This window comes from Chiloscyllium plagiosum, unplaced genomic scaffold (assembly GCF_037043375.1).
Source record: "Chiloscyllium plagiosum isolate Xiang-an unplaced genomic scaffold, Cpla_swu_hap1 HiC_scaffold_6, whole genome shotgun sequence".
NCBI lineage: Eukaryota > Metazoa > Chordata > Chondrichthyes > Orectolobiformes > Hemiscylliidae > Chiloscyllium > Chiloscyllium plagiosum.
Genome location: NW_028270144.1, coordinates 2,351,367 through 2,370,614, shown reverse-complemented (window position 1 = coordinate 2,370,614; position 19,248 = coordinate 2,351,367). Strand labels below are relative to the sequence as shown.

The 19,248-nt window shown below is 40.3% G+C and overlaps 1 protein-coding gene across 3 annotated transcripts in view; it reads right to left on the bottom strand.

Annotated features, from left to right (window-relative positions):
- Positions 1-285: 285 nt before the first annotated feature.
- The window catches only part of birc2 (baculoviral IAP repeat containing 2), a 37,854-nt gene continuing 18,891 nt past the window's right edge, over positions 286-19,248 (bottom strand). For all 3 annotated transcript variants that reach the window (XM_043691123.2, XM_043691122.2, XM_043691124.2), the window contains exons 4-9: positions 14,829-14,910; positions 14,686-14,731; positions 12,215-12,457; positions 9,883-10,137; positions 8,829-8,867; positions 286-2,372 (exon numbers count right to left, since the gene is read on the bottom strand). In XM_043691123.2, coding sequence (XP_043547058.2) covers positions 2,179-2,372; positions 8,829-8,867; positions 9,883-10,137; positions 12,215-12,457; positions 14,686-14,731; positions 14,829-14,910 — 859 coding nt within the window. In that variant the 3' untranslated portion in view covers positions 286-2,178. The remainder of the gene's footprint in view (positions 2,373-8,828; positions 8,868-9,882; positions 10,138-12,214; positions 12,458-14,685; positions 14,732-14,828; positions 14,911-19,248) is intronic.

Sequence of the window (19,248 nt, the reverse complement as noted above, 5' to 3'; positions counted from 1 at the left end):
GAAGTCTTGTTTTGCAAACAGTACAAGTAGATCATAGCAAACAAAGACATATAGATCATAGTGTGTATACACGTAGCATACAAAGCTACTGAGAAAAGAAAGTTCAACATTAGATTTGAAATGAGAGGTCTTTCCACAGTCTAATGAGAGGAAAGAAGTGGTCTTAAATCTGTTAGTTCACGTGTTCAAGCTTCTGTATCTTCTGCCTGACGGAGGAGGTTGGAGGACAGTACTAACAGAGAGGGCTTTTTGATGATGTTGGCAGCCTTTCCATGGCATGGTAACTGATTTGTTAGCACTGCTGCTTCACAGCACCAGGGACCCAGGTTCGATTCCAGCCTCGGGTGACTGTGTGTGGAGTTTGCACATTCTCCGTGTGTTTGTGTGGGTTTCCTCCCACAATTCGAAGTACCACCAGTTAGATGAATTGGCCATACTAAATTGCCCATAGTGTTCAGGGATGTGTAGGTTAATTGCATTAGTCAGGGGTAAATGTACAGTAATGGGGAATGGGTTTGGGTGGGTTACTCTTCGGAGTGTTAGTGTGGGATTGTTGGGAGAAAGGGCCTGTTTCCACAGTTAGGGATTCTATGAACAAGTGTAGATTGTATCTATTGATGGGAGGTTGGCTTCCGTAATGGTCTGGGCTGTGCACATAACCTTCTGTAATTTCTTATGGTTGTGGGCAGAGCAGTTGCTGAACCAAGCCATTATGCACACAAATAGACGCATTATGGAAAGCATTTCAAGTGGTTACGGAAAGGGATAAGACTTCCATAAAAGGTTTTTAATAGGAGTGAAGCAAATTCCAATATTGTGAGACAAGAACTTTCAAAGGTTGATTGGAGTAGACTGTTGGTAAAAAGACATCTGTCAAGTAGGAGGATTTCAAGAGTATGATGATGAGAATTCAGGGACATTTTGTTTTTATTAGAGTGAAGGGTAAGGCTGGTCAGAATAAGGAAAAATTGATTAATAAAGATATTGAGGTCCTAGTCAAGAATAAAAGAGAATTTTAGATATAAACAACTGGATTCAAATCAATATAAAGAATGAAGGGGCATTCTTAAGAAAGACATCAGGAAGGCAGAGGAGCCATGAAATAGCATTCACAGATCAGGTTAAGGATAATCCAGAGTTTCTACAAATATATTGAGCAAGAGGGTAACTATAGAGAGGATAGGGCCCCTTAAAGATCAAAGTTTTTGCCTTTGTGTATGAAGCCCAGGAGATGGGAGCAATACTAAATGAATATTTTGCATTTTTTAAAAGTCTGGAGTCCAGAGAATGCAGAGAAATAAATTTTGTAATATGAACTTATTAAAACATCAAGAGGAAGTTTGGGAAGACTCAGAGAATATAAGGGCAGATAAATCTCCAGGACCTGACCTAACGTATCCCAGAACATTATGGGAAGCAAGGTACGAAATTGTGAGACCCTTTGCAGAAATATTTGTATCATCTATATTTATGGGTGAGGTACCTGATGACATGATGGCTAATGTTGTAGCTTTGTTTCAGAAAAGTCGTAAGGAGAAACTGGAGAACTATAGCCCTAAATTGTTCAAGGTGATTATGAAAGATAGGATTTATGGACATTTTGAGAGGCATAAATTGATTAGGGGTAGCCAGTGTTTTGTGTGAGGAAAATCTTCTCACAAACTTGATTGAGTTTTTTGAGGATGTTATCAAAAGATAAGTGAGGGCAGGGCAATAGCCTTGTTTACTTGGATATCAGTAAAGTCTTTGACAAGGTTCCGAATGATAGTCTAATTAGTAAAGTTAGGTCACATGGGATTCAGGGTGAGCTCGTAAATTGGATACAAAAATCCACTTGATGACAAGCAGCACAGTGGTGCTGGAGGGTTGCTCTTCAGACTGGAGGCCTGTCCTAGTGGTGTTCCACAGAGAGAAGTTCTGGATCCTATTTAGTTTGTTACTTATACAAATGATTTGGATCAGAATATGGAAGAACGTATGAGCTACAGAAAATTTAAGGCAAACTGAAGAGGCATTCAGTATAATCAGACTACTTAACCAGATACTCCAATTTATTCCTGAGCTAAAAGATGAAGAGACTGTACATGCTGTCACTCAAATTCACTTTTTACATCCAGTTTGATTAACCCCATCAGTTCAACGGTTCTCCTGATCATATCAGGAAACTAGATATCATGACTAGGACAAAAATGTTCTAACTGTTCCTTTGATGGTACCACGGCAGATTGGGCACTTCCTCAGGGATGGCGCACAGTCTGTACAAACAACCAAATGACCACACATTATAAACACAACCGAGACCTCCTTGTCCATACATACTTTACAAGTTCGTTCTTCCTGCAACCTTCGCAATTGTTCTTCCATGGTCAAGCCTAAAGAAAACAGAAGTTTCATTAGTTTCAAAAACTTACACATGCACTAACAGTTCATTGTCTGAATGTTACAATATTTAACAATCCTAGCATTTCCATAGTGAAGTACAGAGAAACCTCGATTATCCGGCACTCAATTATCCCAATTTCGGATTATCTGAACAAGATCGCATGGCTAAACTATGTATTCTGGCATTCAATTAACCAAACAAAATACTCCCCGCTCATGTCCTTTGGATAATCAAGGCTCCTCTGTAATTAGGTAATCCAGCCCATGTAGATTAGAATTTCAGAAAGACATTTGAAGAACTTCTTTATTCTTAAAACCTAAATTATAACATCTTTGATTTACTTATTTTATTCATCACACGGGGTTTGATGCTGCTGACCAGGCCAGTATTTAACCCATTCCCTAACTGCCCAAGACTGTGGTGGAAAGCGGTCTTTGTGAAATGATGAACTCTTGGGATTTAGTGCAATCTGGAAGAATTTCAGGATGTTAACACAGTGACAATGAAGGCACGTGATGCAGTTCTAATTCAGGATGGAGTACAGCTGGAGGGAAATTTGTAGGTGATAACCTCCCAATGCAACAGCTGACCTTGTACATTTAGGTGATAAGAGTGCATCTTGTGGTGAAAGGAGAGAAACTTATAAGTGATTGGATGTGGTGCCAGCCAATTGGGATTTGTGTGTTCTGGACAGGGACTGGGGAGACAGGAGACAAATTATTTTGCGATTTTGGAGAAGATTTGTAGCCAATGTTGTAAGCTTGCTTGCTGAGCTGGTAGATTTGTTCTCAGACAATTCATCACACATGCGAGGTAACATGATTAGTGAGCCTCCAACGAAGGGTGTTCTATCCTGCTTTTTATTTGTGTGTTTTGGTCTGTTGTGATGGGTGATATCACTTCAGGTTCTTTTTCTGAGAGATTGGTAAATGGGGTCCAAATCAATAAGTTTGTTAATGGAGTTATGGTTTTTTTAATTCTGGAACAGGATGAGGGTGTCGCTGGCTAGACAGCATTTATTGCCAATCCCTATTTGCCCAGAGAGCAGTTAAGCTTCAACCACATTGTTTTGGGTCCAGATATTTACTGAATTCAGTTTCAGTAACTGAATTCAAATTTCATCATCTGCCATGCTGGGATTCGAGAACAGGGCCCTGGAACATTACCTGGGTCTGTGGATTAACACTCCAGTGATAATGCCATTAGGCCATTGCCTGGTTTGAACGTCAGGCCCCTAGGAATTCCCGTGCGTGTCTTTGTTTAGCTTGTCCCAGGATGGATGGACTGTTCCAGTCGAACTGGTGTCCTTTTTTGTGTGTGTATATGGATACGAGTGATAGTGGGTCATGTTTTTTGGTGGCTAGTGCTTACAGAGTATCTTGTATAATGACATTCGTTCTGCTGATTATTGGTACATGGTCCGTTAAATTCAGCAGGAGCTATTTCAGTGTGGTGGTAGGTTTGTGGATTACCATGATGCTGAGGGGCCAGAGTAGTCTGGTTGTCATCTCAGAGATGCCTTTAATGTATGGCTGGGTGATTAGAGTTACTGGGCATGTTGGGCCTCCTTGTTTAGGTCTGTGGTGTAGGAATCCGTGAACTGCGCTGGTCAGGTACGCACTGTTCCTGAATACATTGTACAGGTGTTTTCCCTCCACTTTTTGAAGTTCCTGGGTGGTGCAGTGTATCGCACCTCATTTAAATAATGTCCTGATGCAGCTCTTTTTGTGGGCGTTGGAATGGTTGCTCCTGTAGTTGAGTATCTGGTCAATGTGTGTCGCTTTCCTGTAGACACTGATCTGCAGCTCTCCATTGGCTTTTCGTTCTACTGTGACATCTAGGAAGGAGAATCTGTTGTTGTTCTCTTCCTCTTTGGTGGACTTTATACTGGTAAGGATGTTGTTTGTGTGTTTATGGGTTTCTGTTAATTGGTTATGTTTCATGATGACAAAGGTGTCATCCACATAGCTGACTCAAAGCTTGGGCTGGATTGTGGGAAGGGCTGTTTGTTCTGATATTGATGATCTCATAGGCATCCCATTGATTTGTTTGCAGATCTTGTCGTTGAAGGTGAAGTTGATCGTGAGCCACAGGTTACTAATTTGCTGATGGAGTGGGTGCTGTCAGGTGTCTGTGTCCTTAGTTCGTCTAGCAGGGAGACCAGTGTTTCTTTGACCCACAGGACACAATCAGTGAAGATTGGGGACAATATTTCATCTCACTAACACTCAACACTGGAGCTCCCCAGAGGTGTGTACTCAGTTTCCTACTGTACTCACTGTATACCCATGACTGCGTTGCCAAATACCAGACTAATGCCATTTACAAGTTCGCTGATGACACCACCATAGTCGGTCTCTCACCATTGGAATCTCAGATGGCGACGAAACAGACTACAGGTGGGAGGTGGAAGACCTGGAAAAATAGTGCACTGGCAACAACCTAGCTCTCAATGCAGGCAAATCCAAGGAACTCATTATTGATTTTCGGCAGGATGTTACTCATGCCCCCCTACACATTAACAGCACAGAGGTGGAACAAGTGGAGTGTGTCAAGCTCCTGGGAGTGGTCATCAACAACAAGCTTTCTTGGACCCTTCATGTGGACGCACTGGTTACAAAGGCCCAACAACGTCTCTTCTTCCTCAGGCAGCTGAGGAAATTTGGCATGACAGCAAACACCCTTGCCAACTCTTATAGGTGCACCATTGAGAGCATTCTGTCTGGATACATCACTACCTGGTATGGCAGCTGTACCATTCAAGGTCAGAGCCAGTTACAGAGAGTGGTGAACTCGGCCTGGATAACAACAAAGGCCAACCTCCCATTTATAGAATCCATCTACCAGGCCCGCTGTCAAGGAAAGGCCGCCAGCATTCTCAAAGATCTATCCCATCCTGGCAATGCTTTTCTACAACTTCTACCACTGGGAAGAATGTACAGAAGCCTGAACACACACACCAGCCGGTTTCAAAACAGTTTCTACCCGACTGTTGTTAGAATACTGAATGGACTCTCAAACTCCTAGCACTTGCATGTACCTGTGTTTTTGTTTTTGCCGCTGTTCACCTATTATTTACTTATCTATGCTATTTAACTCTGTGATCTGCCTGTACTACTCGCAAGACAAAGCTTTTCACTGTGCCTCGGTACACTTGACAATAAAATTCAATTCAATTCACTTCTTTGGTGAGGATGATGTTTATGGATGTGAATAGGACCATCATGTCAACGGAGACCATGACCTCGTCGTTCTCTACCGTGGTGTCTTTGATGATGTTAAAGAATTCCTTGGAGGAATGGGTGTGGTGGCTTGAGTCTTCTACTCGCTGTTTCAGTTTGTGTTGCAGTTCCTTTGCTGATCCTGTACATCAGTGTACTAGAAAGTGAGACTACACAACAGACCTAAACAAGAAGACAACACACCGCAGTAACTCTAGCCACCCTGCCAAACATTAAAGATATCTCGGTGATGATGACCAGACTACTCCGGCCCCTAGGCACTGTGGTAGCTCACAAACCTATCACCATACTGTACCAGCTCCTGATGAATTTAAGAGAACTCTGTACCAACAACCAGCAGAATAAAACGTCAGACACAAAATACCTTGCAAGGACTGCAACAAATATTACATTGGACAGATGGGTGGGAAACTAACCACCAGGATAGAACATAGAACAATACAGCGCAGAATAGGCCCTTCAGCCCTCAATGTTGCTGCAAACTAATCTAAGCCCATCTTCCTACACTATATCATCATCATCATCCATGTGCTTATCCAAGGACTGCTTAAATCTTCCTAGATTACATGAGCACTAACTAGCTACCAAAAGCTATCACCAACTATCACTTGTATCCATACACATAGATGAAGAGGGACACCAGTTCGACTGGGACAATACCTCCATCCTGGGACAGGCTAAACAAAAACACGCACGGGAATTCCTAGAGGAACTCTTAACAAACATATTGATTTGGATCCCATCTACCAACCTCTCAGAAGAACAACCAGAAGTGATATCACCCACGACAACAAACTGAGACAAATAGCAAATGCGACAGAACTCCAGTGCTTCACCAGCGGCTCACTGATGGTGTTAATTTAGCATGGTCACAAACAAACCTACCAACTCAGCGAGCAAACTTACAACCTGATCCAAATTATTCTGTTAAATTCATAGCCTTTTAGCCTGCTTTTGTAGCCACAGTATTTGTATGGCTGGTCTAGTTCAGCATGTAGTCAATAGTAAACCCCAACATGGTAATAATGGGGGATTCTGCAATGGTAGCACCATTTAAAGTCAAGGGACAAATGGTTAGATTCCTTCTAGAGGGAGATGTTAATTGTCTGGCATGAATGTTACTTGATATTTATCAGCCCAAGCCTGAATGTTGTCTAGGTCTGACTGCATATGGACACAGACGACTTCAATATTTGAGAAGTTGCAAACAGCCTTAACCATTATTCAAACATCAGTAAGCTTCAAGGTAATTGAGGAAAGAACTGAAGATAATTGGGCCTAGGACAGTAACCGGAGGAACACCTACAGTGATGTCTCAGGGCTGAGATGATTGACATTTCTGTATCCACAACAATCTTCCTTTGTGCTCAGCAGGACTTCAACAAGCAGCAAGTGTTTACACTCTATTCCATTAACTCTAGTTTCCCTAGGGCTTCTTAATGCCAACTTGGTTAAATGCTGCTTTGATGTCAATGGCAATCATTCTCACCCTTGGAGTTCAGCATTAATGTCTGTTTGAACAAAAACTCCAATTTTTATTGGAGTGGCCCTTGTGGAACCAAAACGAAGTGCCAACAAGCAGGTTATTGCTTTGCAATGTCCTTCTCTATATCGTAATTACAGATAGCTTTCAGATGTTGTGCATTTCGGCAGCATGATTTTGTTATAATGTCGCTGAGGAATTAGGGAATGGTTTGTTTGAGAACACTTACCTCTGTTCATAGTAACACGATTCCAGCGGTGATTGTTTTTGTGTGCTTTATTCTGAGCATGCGCCAATGTCTGTGCTGAAGTCTCTGCATGAACTGCGCATGCGCCAATATCAGTGCCAGCCTTAATGTGAAACTGTGCACCCGGTGACATTAGCTATCGATAGAGCAGCTGTGAGAGATACTGTACAGGGTGCAATGTCCTGTGAAAGGTACACTACTCCTAGATTATCAATTGGAAGGGCAGTCACAAGAATGTTAGCATCCTGGTGTTGAAAATACAGGTGGTGAATGCAAAAGACAATAACACTGAAGAGAAGCCAGGTGTTATGAAGTGTTTTGAGCATGATGACAGAATGTGATATAGCTTGCTTAATAGGAATGAGGGAGGCTAACTTTTGCACAAAGATGACCCTCTGTCCCTGCATTAACAATATTTTTAAATATGTACTGTGTTAAATTTACTTCTGTTTCACTGATAACTATGATTTATACCTTCATTCTGGCTATGCTATACTTTAAATTAGATTTCTGGGTGAGTGGTGAGGGATTGGGAGTGATTTTTCTTTTCCTGGTCTGTTCCTAGCCCTACTTTGCCCACAGGCCCTATTATTTATATTAAGCGATTTTCTATGAAGCAAGGTTTTGCTGGAACACAACTACGGTGTTCTAGGAGAATCATCTGTACATCTTATAACATTTTACTGATTGTTGAAAGTAGAATGATAGGGTGGTAACTGGTCAAGACATGTTTCGCCAAAGTTTAGGTAAATAGCCAAGCTTAGTGAAGTGTGCACTTGGTTCTGGAACACAAGTCTTCAGTATGATTACCAAAATCAAGTTAGTGTCCATAGCCTGTGTAGTATTCATTGTCTTCAGCAATTTCTCAATACCATATGGAGCGAATTAAAATGGTTAGAGTATTTCTGTGATGCTAGGAACCTCAGGAGGCCAAGGTGGGTCAGCTAGTTGGCACTGATGGCTCAAGAATGATGCAAATACTTCAGACCTGTCTTCACTCATGTGCTAATCTCATTCATCATTGAGGATGGGGAAATTAATGGAGCCCTCAGTTAATCGTTTAATTGTCCCCACCATTCACAAATAGATGAATACGGCAGTACTGCAGAACTATCATCTGTTCCATTGGTTGTGGAATGACAGCCCACCTACTGTTGTTGGGCATGTAAACAGTTCTGTGCTGTCACTTTAGCTTTAGGTAACTTTGATGCTGACAGAATCTCAGGTCTACAGCATAGAAAAATGAATCTGTATCAGTCAAAATCAATAGTTAACAATTCTAATCACATTCTCAGCACTTGACCCATTGCCTTGACTGCCTCATTGCTCCCAGAATGTCTTCCTTCACTCTTCATTGAACATTATTTAATATCAATGTTTTAATTATAAATTCTATTTGTTTATAATTAATGCACAGGTATAGTTATATATAATGTGAAAGCAGTGGTGTAGAAGGGAAAAAATAAAACTTACCCATCAAATCTGATGTTGAATAAGACAAATTCTTTTTAACTGAAATATGAAACAGATTAGAGATTTTATATATATACAGTACAGAACAAGAACAAACCTGTACAGACTTGAAACTTATCTAAGATGCAGAAATATCCCTAAATCGCTTGTTCAAAAGTTGGACAGTGACAGGGTTGGAAAAGGATTCATAGTGGGTCACTTACATTCACTTTTTGTATCCTTTTCAAAAACAAGTGATAAGGTGGACTTTAAAAGTTTAGAAAGGAGTTGGGGACAAAGGCACAGCCAACTGAAGGTTCTGCAACAAGATAGTGTGCGAGGAGGAATTGGGGTGTTAAAGTTACACGTGACATAAAAGTCACAACATTTGGATGTAGGAAAAGACTCAACAGGAGTGAAAGAAAAGTAGCCCAGTGGGGCTGCAGCAAACTGATAAAATAGGTTTCAGTATTGCTTCAGTATTGGCCTGAAACAATCAACTTGATTTCACTTGCTGCATAAACTGCTGGATCAACAGCATATTTCACAATTTTAGAATCAGAGACGTACAGCATGGAAACAGACCTTTTGGTCCAACTTGCCCATGCCGACTAGATATCTCAGCCTAATCTAGACCCATTTGCCAGCACGTGGCCCATACCCCTCAAAACCCTTCCTATTTATATACCTATTGAGATGCCTTTTAAATGTTGCAATTGGACCAGCCTCCACCTTCTAAAGCATTCATATTAATTGGTTTCTGTAATAATTAAACTTTAGCCAAATCAAATTCAACTGAAAAGGAAAAACGGAAAGATAGTACCTGGCTAAAAACTAACTTCACTTTAAATCTACTTATTAGGATACTAGCATCAGTCACGCCAGCAAGCATTTTGACAGCAATAACCCTATATAGTCAGCATCTCACTACGGTTTAAAAAAACCATAATTGCCAAGAATATATATAACCCTGTACATCAGAAGGCAAACTCAATTATATTTTAATGCAGAGCAACAGAATTACAGACATAACTAATGTTCTGGGATGAGTGCAGGGACACAACTAATTACTTACCATACAACCTTTCATGCAATTCTGGCTCATTAACCAAAAGGACATCTCTAAATGCCTCAGCTGCTGCATTTCCTTTACGAATTATTGTATCAAGTAGCTCTCTGGCTTGTTCATTTGCCTGAGGTCTTTGTTTAATGGTTTCACTTTCTGATTTGTTAATTAAAGATCGTGTTTCTAGATCATCAAGTAAGGGTATTACTTTTGTCAAATTCTGACTCAAAGCAACACAATTCTTCTTGAGTAGCATTACATCATCTGCAAAGGAGAAAGGGAAATTCAAAGTTTTAAGTTTTGAAATCTTAAATGAACAGCTTTCTTATATTGTGTTCGAAAAACAGCACTGTAACAAATGCATTGAAATATTATGTTAGCTAATACACGTTATGTGTGCTCTAATAGGATTCAAGGTATTCATATACAAAAAAAATCATTAATTTAGTAGAATCACAAAAAGAATACTCTCCCAACTCTAGTTTCATCTTAAAAGGAGTCAACTTAACCAAACACTCTCTTCCCTATGTTTTGAACAGTAAATTTTCACCAGTTCGAGCTTGAAGGGCGAACAGTATATCATAAATGTCAAAGCCAAGATCAAATCTGCCTTTGTCCTTAGCCAAAGCAGCAAGCAAAAGCAGCAAGTCATAATGTTTTTCATACAAGTTAATGACCCTAGCTAAACAGTGTTTTACCATTGCCTCATATGAAGAAGAAAAAAAAAATCAGCTGATTCAATATGACTGACAATCAAATCTGGAACCAATCCCACCCTAGTGAGACGGCTGCATGGCTTTATCAGTAAAATCCTCTGTCCAAATTTACTTTGTCACTTCAAAGAAGTTGAAAATACTTCAGAGTATAACTGAAAACCAAATTAACAGATTTTGATGTAATTTTAAGCATTTATGTTCCCTTAAATGTGTTGAAATCTTAAATTAACAGCTTTCTTACATTGTGCATAATTTTGTGGCACAAACCAACAACTTGTTGTACACAGTAAATATAATGATATAAATATAATTATTCAAAAATGCACAAATTAAAGCTGGATATAGGGGTCCTTAAGACACTTCAACACAGCAACCAAAACTCCATTATGCACCTGGAAAGAAATAGTTCAACCACTGTATTGCATTATAAAATCATTCATAAGTATCGACTGATTTGGAGGTGCCAATAGCTCAACAAGTTTATTTGGAAGCACTAGCTTTCGGAGCACTGCTCCTTCATCAGGTGGTTGTGGAGTATAAGATCGTAGGACACAAAATTTGTAGCAAAGGTTTACAGTGTGATGCAACTGAAATTATATTGAAGACAACCTGGATTGTTTGTTAAGTCTCTCATTTTTTAGAATGACCATGTTGGTTTCAGTTCTTTCATATGTAAATCCCAGAATTTTTTTAAAGCTACATTCTCAAGTGAACTTAACAATAGGTGCCATGCTGGCCTAGATAATGCATTGAAGGTGTGAGGTGCTTTGTGTGAGGCTGTCTGTGTCCCAATGTTCAGACTGATTTTATTTCTAGTAAAGGGATTTACAGAATTTTACATAGATTCATGCAGTTTTTGAGCAAAATAAATGTAATCATGCAAGTACAAGTTCACCCCAAAAACGTGTGCGCGCAGGTGGGAGTATGTGTGAGGGTGCGCGTGTGGGGAGTATGAGAGCGCGTATTGGGGCACAGACAACCTCACACAGGGCGCCTCACAGCTTCAATGCATTATCTGGGCCAATAAAGCTTGTTTGAGAATGAACTTTAAAAAAAGTTATGGGATTTACAGAAGAACGAACCGAAACCAACATGGTCATTTAAAAGATGTGAGACTTAAACACTCAATATATAATTTCTGTTGCATTATGATCTAAACTTCTGCTATAAATTTTGTGTTTTACGATCTTATACTCTATAATCACCTGAAGGAGCAGCGCTCCAAAAGCTAGTGCTTCCAAATAAATCTGTTGGACTGTAACCTTGGTATTGTGTGATTTTTAAATTCATAAGTATAGTTATTTATTATAAAGACAGAAATCAAACGACAAGTTATAATCCAACAGGTTTATTAAAAACTACAACTTTCAGATCACTGCTCACTTCACTTGACAAAGAAGCGCTCCAAAAGCATGTGATTTCAAATAAACGTGTTGGACTATAACCTGGTGTAATGTGACTTCTAACTTTGTCCACCCCAGCCCAACATTAGAGTAAAGTAGTCTGTAACTTTTTCATACTTGCAAAACTATAATTAAACATTCATTCTTGATTCAAATGATGCAGCTGTCTGATATAAATGATATAATTAATCAAGCGGAGACATGGCAAATTAGTTGAAATACCTTCAGCTACTTCCTCCAATCTTCTTTCTTTGTCTTCCCGTCTTTCTTCATCTTCGGCATTCAGCAAGTCAGTCACAAGTTCAATAACTGACTTATAATTCTCTCCACTTGTAAGGATTTTTCTTTGAACGCTCTGCATTACGAGTCTTCGATCAAAACCCATTTCCATAGCACCCTTAACCACTGGCGTATTCATCATGATTGCATCTTCTGATCTATTTTCCCCAGCTCCAAAATGAACAACTGTGAAAAATTAAACACAGTAAAGTACATTTTTAACACAAGTAGTAAAAGAAATTCCAAGAAGCATCCCAAGTAAATTAGAATTTCAAGCCTTTCAAAACAATGCAACACACTATCTTGGCACAAGACATTTAGGAAAGCACAGACTGTACTTGGAAGGAGTACAGCATAGATTCACCAGATTGTGACAAAGACTCAAAAGGATCAAATTATATAGACACAAATAGTAAAAGGGTAGTGAAAAGACAGATGGGGCCAACAGGATGCAAACAGCATTCTCAGGTACTAAACACATACTGCGTATTTATCTTTATCAAGAAAACTTGCCAGTTTCACAGTGAAGGAGGAACTAAAGTCGGATAGGAAATATGTGAAAAGCTGGCCGTACTTGTAGTTGAAATCACCAGGCCAGATCTCTCTCAGGATGCTGAGGGCAATAACAGCAAACAATTTGAGATGCACCAGAATTGTCCAATCCCACATAGATGCAGGGGTAGCAACAGAGGATTGAAGAATTTAAAATGCTATTATTCAAACAGTGCAAGGATGAATTCAGCAACTACAGGCTAGCTAGTTTAATCTCAGCAGTGGAAAGCTATCAGAAACAATCCAGAACAAAATATGGACTATTTAAATAAAGTTAATACCAATTTGATAAATGAAACAGTTTTAACTAACTCAATTGAACTTTTTGATGAGGTAACAGAGAATGAGAATCGTAATGCAAGGGATGTAAAAGGTACATGCACTTTCACAAGACATTTAGAGTCACATAGCAACAGAGCATGGAAACAGACCCTTTGATCAAACTCGCCCACACCAACCAGATATCCTAAATTATTCTACTGCATATACTCAAGTAATAGTCGATCTCACGTAAAAGTCAACCCTCTATGTTTGGCCAAATAACCTGTAATTTTCGACATATCTCATCTAAACGTCGACCTTAGTTCTTCACAGATAATAGATCAACGTTTATGAGTCAATATGCCGGCCATCACGTCCCGCTCCAGCTTTCCAGTCCGCTGATTGTTCCGCTCTGCTCCTAGTCTTCCAGTCCGCTGGCTGTCATGCGCTGCTCCAGGTTTTCAGAATTACCATAATGTTTGTTTTTCTTTATTTATTAGAGATCAATTAGGCTTCTGCTAATACAGTATGAATTTGGACAGGCATGAATGTCAGCCCATCAAAAAGAGTCTCCATGCAAGAGTCAACCTTATAAATTTAACCTTAGAAAGTAGTCAAAAAAATCTGACTATTACTTGAGTATATATGATAGCTCCATTTGCCAACATTTGGCCCATGTCCCTCTAAACCCTTTTAAGACGGCATTTCGTATGCTTTCCTTTACTGATCAGAGCATTGAGTATAGGGGTTGAGAGGTCATATTGCGGCTGTACAGGGCATTGGTTAGGTCACTTTTGGAATATTGCCTGCAATTCTGGTGTCCTTCCTATTGGAGAGATGTTGTGAAATTTGAAAGGGTTCAGATTTAGAAGGCTGGAGGGTTTGAACTATAGGGAGAGGCCTATTATAGAGTCATAAAGTCATAGAGATGTACAGCACGGAAACTGACCTTTTGTTGCAATTCATCCATGCCGACCAGATATCCTAACCTAATCTAGTCCCATTTGCCAGCATTTGGCCCATATCCCTCCAAACCCTTCCTATTCATATACCCATCCAGATGCCTTTTAAATGCTGTAATCCTACCAGCCTCCACCACTTCCTCTGGCAGCTCATTCCATACACACACTATCCTCTGCGTGAAAATGTTGGCCCTCAGGTCCCTTTTTATATCCTTCCCTTCTCACCCTAAACCAATGCCCTCTAGTTCTGCACTCCCCCAACACCAGGTAAAAGAACTTTTATGATTTATGATTTGGAGGTGCCAGTGTTGGACTGGGATGGACAAAGTAAAAATCACACACCAGGTTATAGTCCAACAAGTTTATTTGGAACTACTAGCTTTCAAAGTAGTCTAGGGATAGTAGATCGACAAATTGTACTAATTGGTAGACAGATACAGAAAAAAAATACACTACACCAGTTTAAAACTAGGAAGAGGAAAAGACCCAAAAGTATCAAGGGAATGGGGTGAGTCGGGATTAAATGTATCCAAATTTACTGATGATGCAAAATAGGTGCAAGGGAATGTTGTGAATTGAAAAGAACGAAATTGTAGCAAACAGTTAAATTGCCTGTTTTCACAAAGTTCACCACGTTACCTGGGGTCTGAGTTTCCTCCAAAATGTCATCCGAACTGGAATGCAGCTTTAAAAAAAATGGAAAATATTCACAAATTTGAAAGGGAGACAAACAGATTTTAAAAATAAACTTAAGGTATTACTCTGCAATAAAATGTGGTTACCTGGAGATCAAATAGATTTGGAAACCTTGTCTGGATCTGGTGTACGAATGTTTGTCCCTTCTCTTGAAGAAGATATTCACATCTGAAGTGAAAATATTGGCAAATTAAGCTAGATTTGTACACAATGTCAAATAAGGCTTGACACTGAAAAGTTGTATGACCATATACTTTCTCCATTAAAATGTAATTCATACGTTAAATATGCTGAAATTGCTTTCAGGATTTATCTATAGCCCCTCTGATGTAAAAAAAAAGTTCAACAACTTTTCACAAGAGCATTATAAAGCAGGACTCTGACTAACCAACTGAGATATTTAGAGCAGATTTTAAATTATTTTAAGCACATAAGTTTTAAGTCCTGTCTTCAAGAAAGAAAACAAGGCAGGGGTGAAGAGTTGTCAGGGGCTTTATTTCAGCAAATATGACTTACACCACCTGGCAGTGACCTAAATAAGGATGTGCAGGAGACCCAAATTTAATAGCATTTGGGGATACTTTGGGGGGGGGGGGGTGTGAAGTATGAGAGCTTGAAAAATCAATGCAGTGATTAGGAGCCACTGCACATTACTGAGCAGAGAGGTGAAAGAGAATTAGGATTTCTGTAAGTAGCAAGACGTGTTGAATGAGGAGTTTAGTGAAGGGAAGAAAGGAGGTTTTTGTCTCTGACTCTTTTCCAGTAAGTTCATTGGTTAATAGCTATAACTGAATTTAATGGAGAAACACAAGCAATAAGGGAAAGTCGGGGCGAACATAAATAAAAGAAATACAAGCGATATAAAGTTAAAGTAAGGGAATTAAAATTTAAACATGGCAACACGGCTTGTGCTGCCAGCTGCACAAACTGGAGTTCCAGATTTCAGAGCTCGAACAGCAGTTGAAGTCATTATTGCAAATCCCCATGATCACACTGCAACTCAAGGGTCTGGAGGCAGAAATGGAATGGGTGACTGCCAGGTATCCAAGAGAAACATGCAGGAATCCTCAGAATTTCACTCCTAATTCAGTTTTCCATTTTGGAAGTTGATGAGGGAGTGGAGTCAGAACTACATTTTTGGGACCACAAGTGACTCGGCTCTACAGAAGGGGAAGAGGAAGGACGTGAGAGGGATTCATTAGTTTCTCAGGCATGTTGCCTCTGGTGTAGGGTCAAGAATGTCACAGCGCAGACGCAGAGTACACTCATGGGAGAGGGTAAATAGCCAGAGATAATGGCCCACATTGATACCAATAATTTGGGAAGAAAGAAAGAGGGACCTGGTTCTGCAATCAGAATTTAGAAAGCTGGGTACAAGCAGAACCTCAAATGTAGCAACTTTGAGATTAATCCCAGGGCCACTTGCAAGTGAGTTTAGAAAGAGAATAAGGCAGATGAATGCATGGTTGGAAAGATAATGCAGAAAGAACTCCTGCAACTGGATCTGGGGGAAGATGGCACCCGTACAAGCCAGATAAGTTAAATTTGAAGATGGTTAGAACTGACTTCCTTCTGGGATGCTGCTGGGTGTAATTTTAGCTAACTTAGAAGGGATGCAGAAACCTAGAGAGAATAATGGAATATCAAGGTTTGCAAATACGCAAGAGAGACATTTTGTACTAACAGAACAACAAGTTAATGGGTGAAGTTGGAAAAAAGGAGAAAATACTGAGTTTAAATTACGATTACTGTGTATGTATATGAAGGCATGAAGTATAATAAATTAGATTGGCGTGTTACAGTGCTGAATACCATGTGGAAATAAGATAGTGGAGATCTGACTGCAGGAAGGGCAAGAATTGGTGTTAAAGATTCCTAGATACAAGGTATAAGAAAGGAATGAAAGGAGGACGGGTAGAATTGGATAACAGTAGCCTTGCAGTGCTAGAATGTGAGGATATTGGGTCCAATTTTAGTCACCCTGTCATAGCTCGAGAGAGAGTGCAGAAAACATTTATCAGGATGTTGCTGGGAATGATGGGTTTTAGTTATAAAGGGAGGCTGGAACTTTTTCCACTGGAACGTAAGAGATTGAGAGTTGACTTAATAGAGGTTTACAAAATAAAGGAGTGGAGAAAGTGAGGTCTGCAGATGCTGGAGATCAGAGCTGAAAATGTGTTGCTGGAAAAGCGCAGCAGGTCAGGCAGCATCCAGGGAACAGGAGAATCGACGTTTCGGGCATAAGCCCTTCTTCAGGAATGAGGAAAGTTTGCCCAGCAGGCTAAGATAAAAGGTAGGGAGGAGGGACTTGGGGGAGGGGCGTCGGAAATGTGATAGGTGGAAAGAGGTCAAGGTGAGGGTGATAGGTCAGACTGGGGTGGGGGCGGAGAGGTCGGGAAGAAGATTGCAGGTTAGGAAGGCGGTGCTGAATTCGATGGATTTGACTGAGACAGGGTGGGGGAGGGGAAATGAGGAAACTGGTGAAATCCGAGTTGATCCCTTGTGGTTGGAGGGTTCCTAGGCGGAAGATGAGGCGTTCTTCCTCCAACCGTCGTTTTGTTGTGGTCTGACGATGGAGGAGTCCAAAGACCTGCATATCCTTGGTGGAGTGGGAGGGGGAATTGAAATGTTGAGCCACAGGGTGGTTGGGTTGGTACAGGAGTGGTACAGATAAGATGAATAGCAGTTCTCTTTTATATAGGGTGAGTTTTCAAGACTACAGGGGATATTTTTAAAGGTGAGAGGAGGAAGAATTTTAAAAAAAGACATGAGGATTATTTTTTAGAAACAAAGAAAGAGGTTTGTGTGTGGAATGAATTTCCAGAGAAAGTGGTGGATATGGGTATTGTTACAAAGTTTAAAAGACAATTAGATAAGTACATGAATAAGAAATGTTTGGAGGGATAGGAGTCAAGCGCAGGTTTAGTTTGCGATTATGGTCAACATGGACTGGTTGGACCATTGGGTCTGTTTCTATGCTGTATGACTCAATTCAAGAACTAAATCAATGTGGCTCGAGGTAAGGAGCAATTACATCACTCAGTATAGTCTATAGGCTCCCAGCAAGTGGGAAGAATGCAGAAGAACAAATCTGCAGGGAAATTAGAAGAATGTCCGTAATATAGAGAAATAACAATGGGGAACTTTAATTACCGAAATATAAACCAGGATACTTGAATTGTAAAGGGCAGAGGGGGGCAAGCATTCCTTAATTTCGTGCAGAAGAATTTCCTACACCAATACACGTCCAGTCCAACAAAGAACATACGCTTGGACTCATCATAATAATAGAAGCAGGAGTAGGCCTTTCGGCCCATTGAGCCTGCTCTGACATTCATTAAGATCTTGGCTGATCTATCAATCGTCTCAGCTCCTCCTACCTGCATTATCCCCATAACCCTTAATTTCCCTACCATGCAAAAACTCACCCAACTGTGTCTTGAATATATTTAATGAAGCTGCTGTTACTGCGTCCTTGGGCAGAGAATTCCATAGATTCAGTACTCTCTGGGAAAAGCAGTTCCTCCTCATCCTGTCCTAAATCTACTCCCCCTAATGTTGAGGCCATGTCCTCTAGTCCTAGTTTCAACCACCAGCTGAAATGACCTGCCCGCCTCTATCTTCTCTATCCCTTTCATAATTTTAATGTTTCTCTAAGATCCCCTCTCATTCTTCCAAATTCTAGCAAGTACAGTCCCAAGTGGCTCAACCTCTCCTCATAGGGTAACCCCTTCATGTCAGAAGTCAACCTGGTGAACCTCCTCTGCACCGCCTCCAAAGCCAGTATATCCTCCCTCAAGTAAGGAGATCAGAACTGTGCCCAATACTCCAGATGCTGCCTCGCTAACACCTTGTCCAATTGCAATAGAACCTCTCTGCTTTTAAATTCAATTCCTCGTGCAATGAAAACCAATATTCCGTTGGCCTTCCTGATTACCTGTTGCAAACGCAAATCTACTTTTAGGAGTGTTCATATATGAATCACTAAGTCCCAGTGCACAACAACATGCTGCAATCTTTCATCATCTAAGTAATACTCTGACCTACTATTTTTACTTCCAAAGTGGATAACCTGACATTTACCAACATATTACTCCCATCTGCCAAACCCTTGCAAACTCACTTAACTGATCTAAACCTCTGTGCAGACCCACCACATCCTCTGCACAGTTTGTCGTTCCACTCAATTTAGTGTTATCAGCAAACTTGGATACGTTGCAATTAGTCTCCTCTTCCAAATTTTTGTTTTATATAGCCCAATGCAGATTCCTGCAGCACTCCGCTCACCACTGATCTCCAACCAGAGAAACACCCATTTATCCAAACTCTCTACTTTTGATTGGTTAACCAGTCCCTTATCCATGCTAGTACATTCCCCACAACTCCACGCATTCTTATCTAATTAGAGGAGTCTTTTATATGGCACTATATGGACTGCCTTCTGGAAATCCAAGTATACAACATTCACCTGTTCCCCTCCAAACACCGCGCTTGGTACATCCTCAA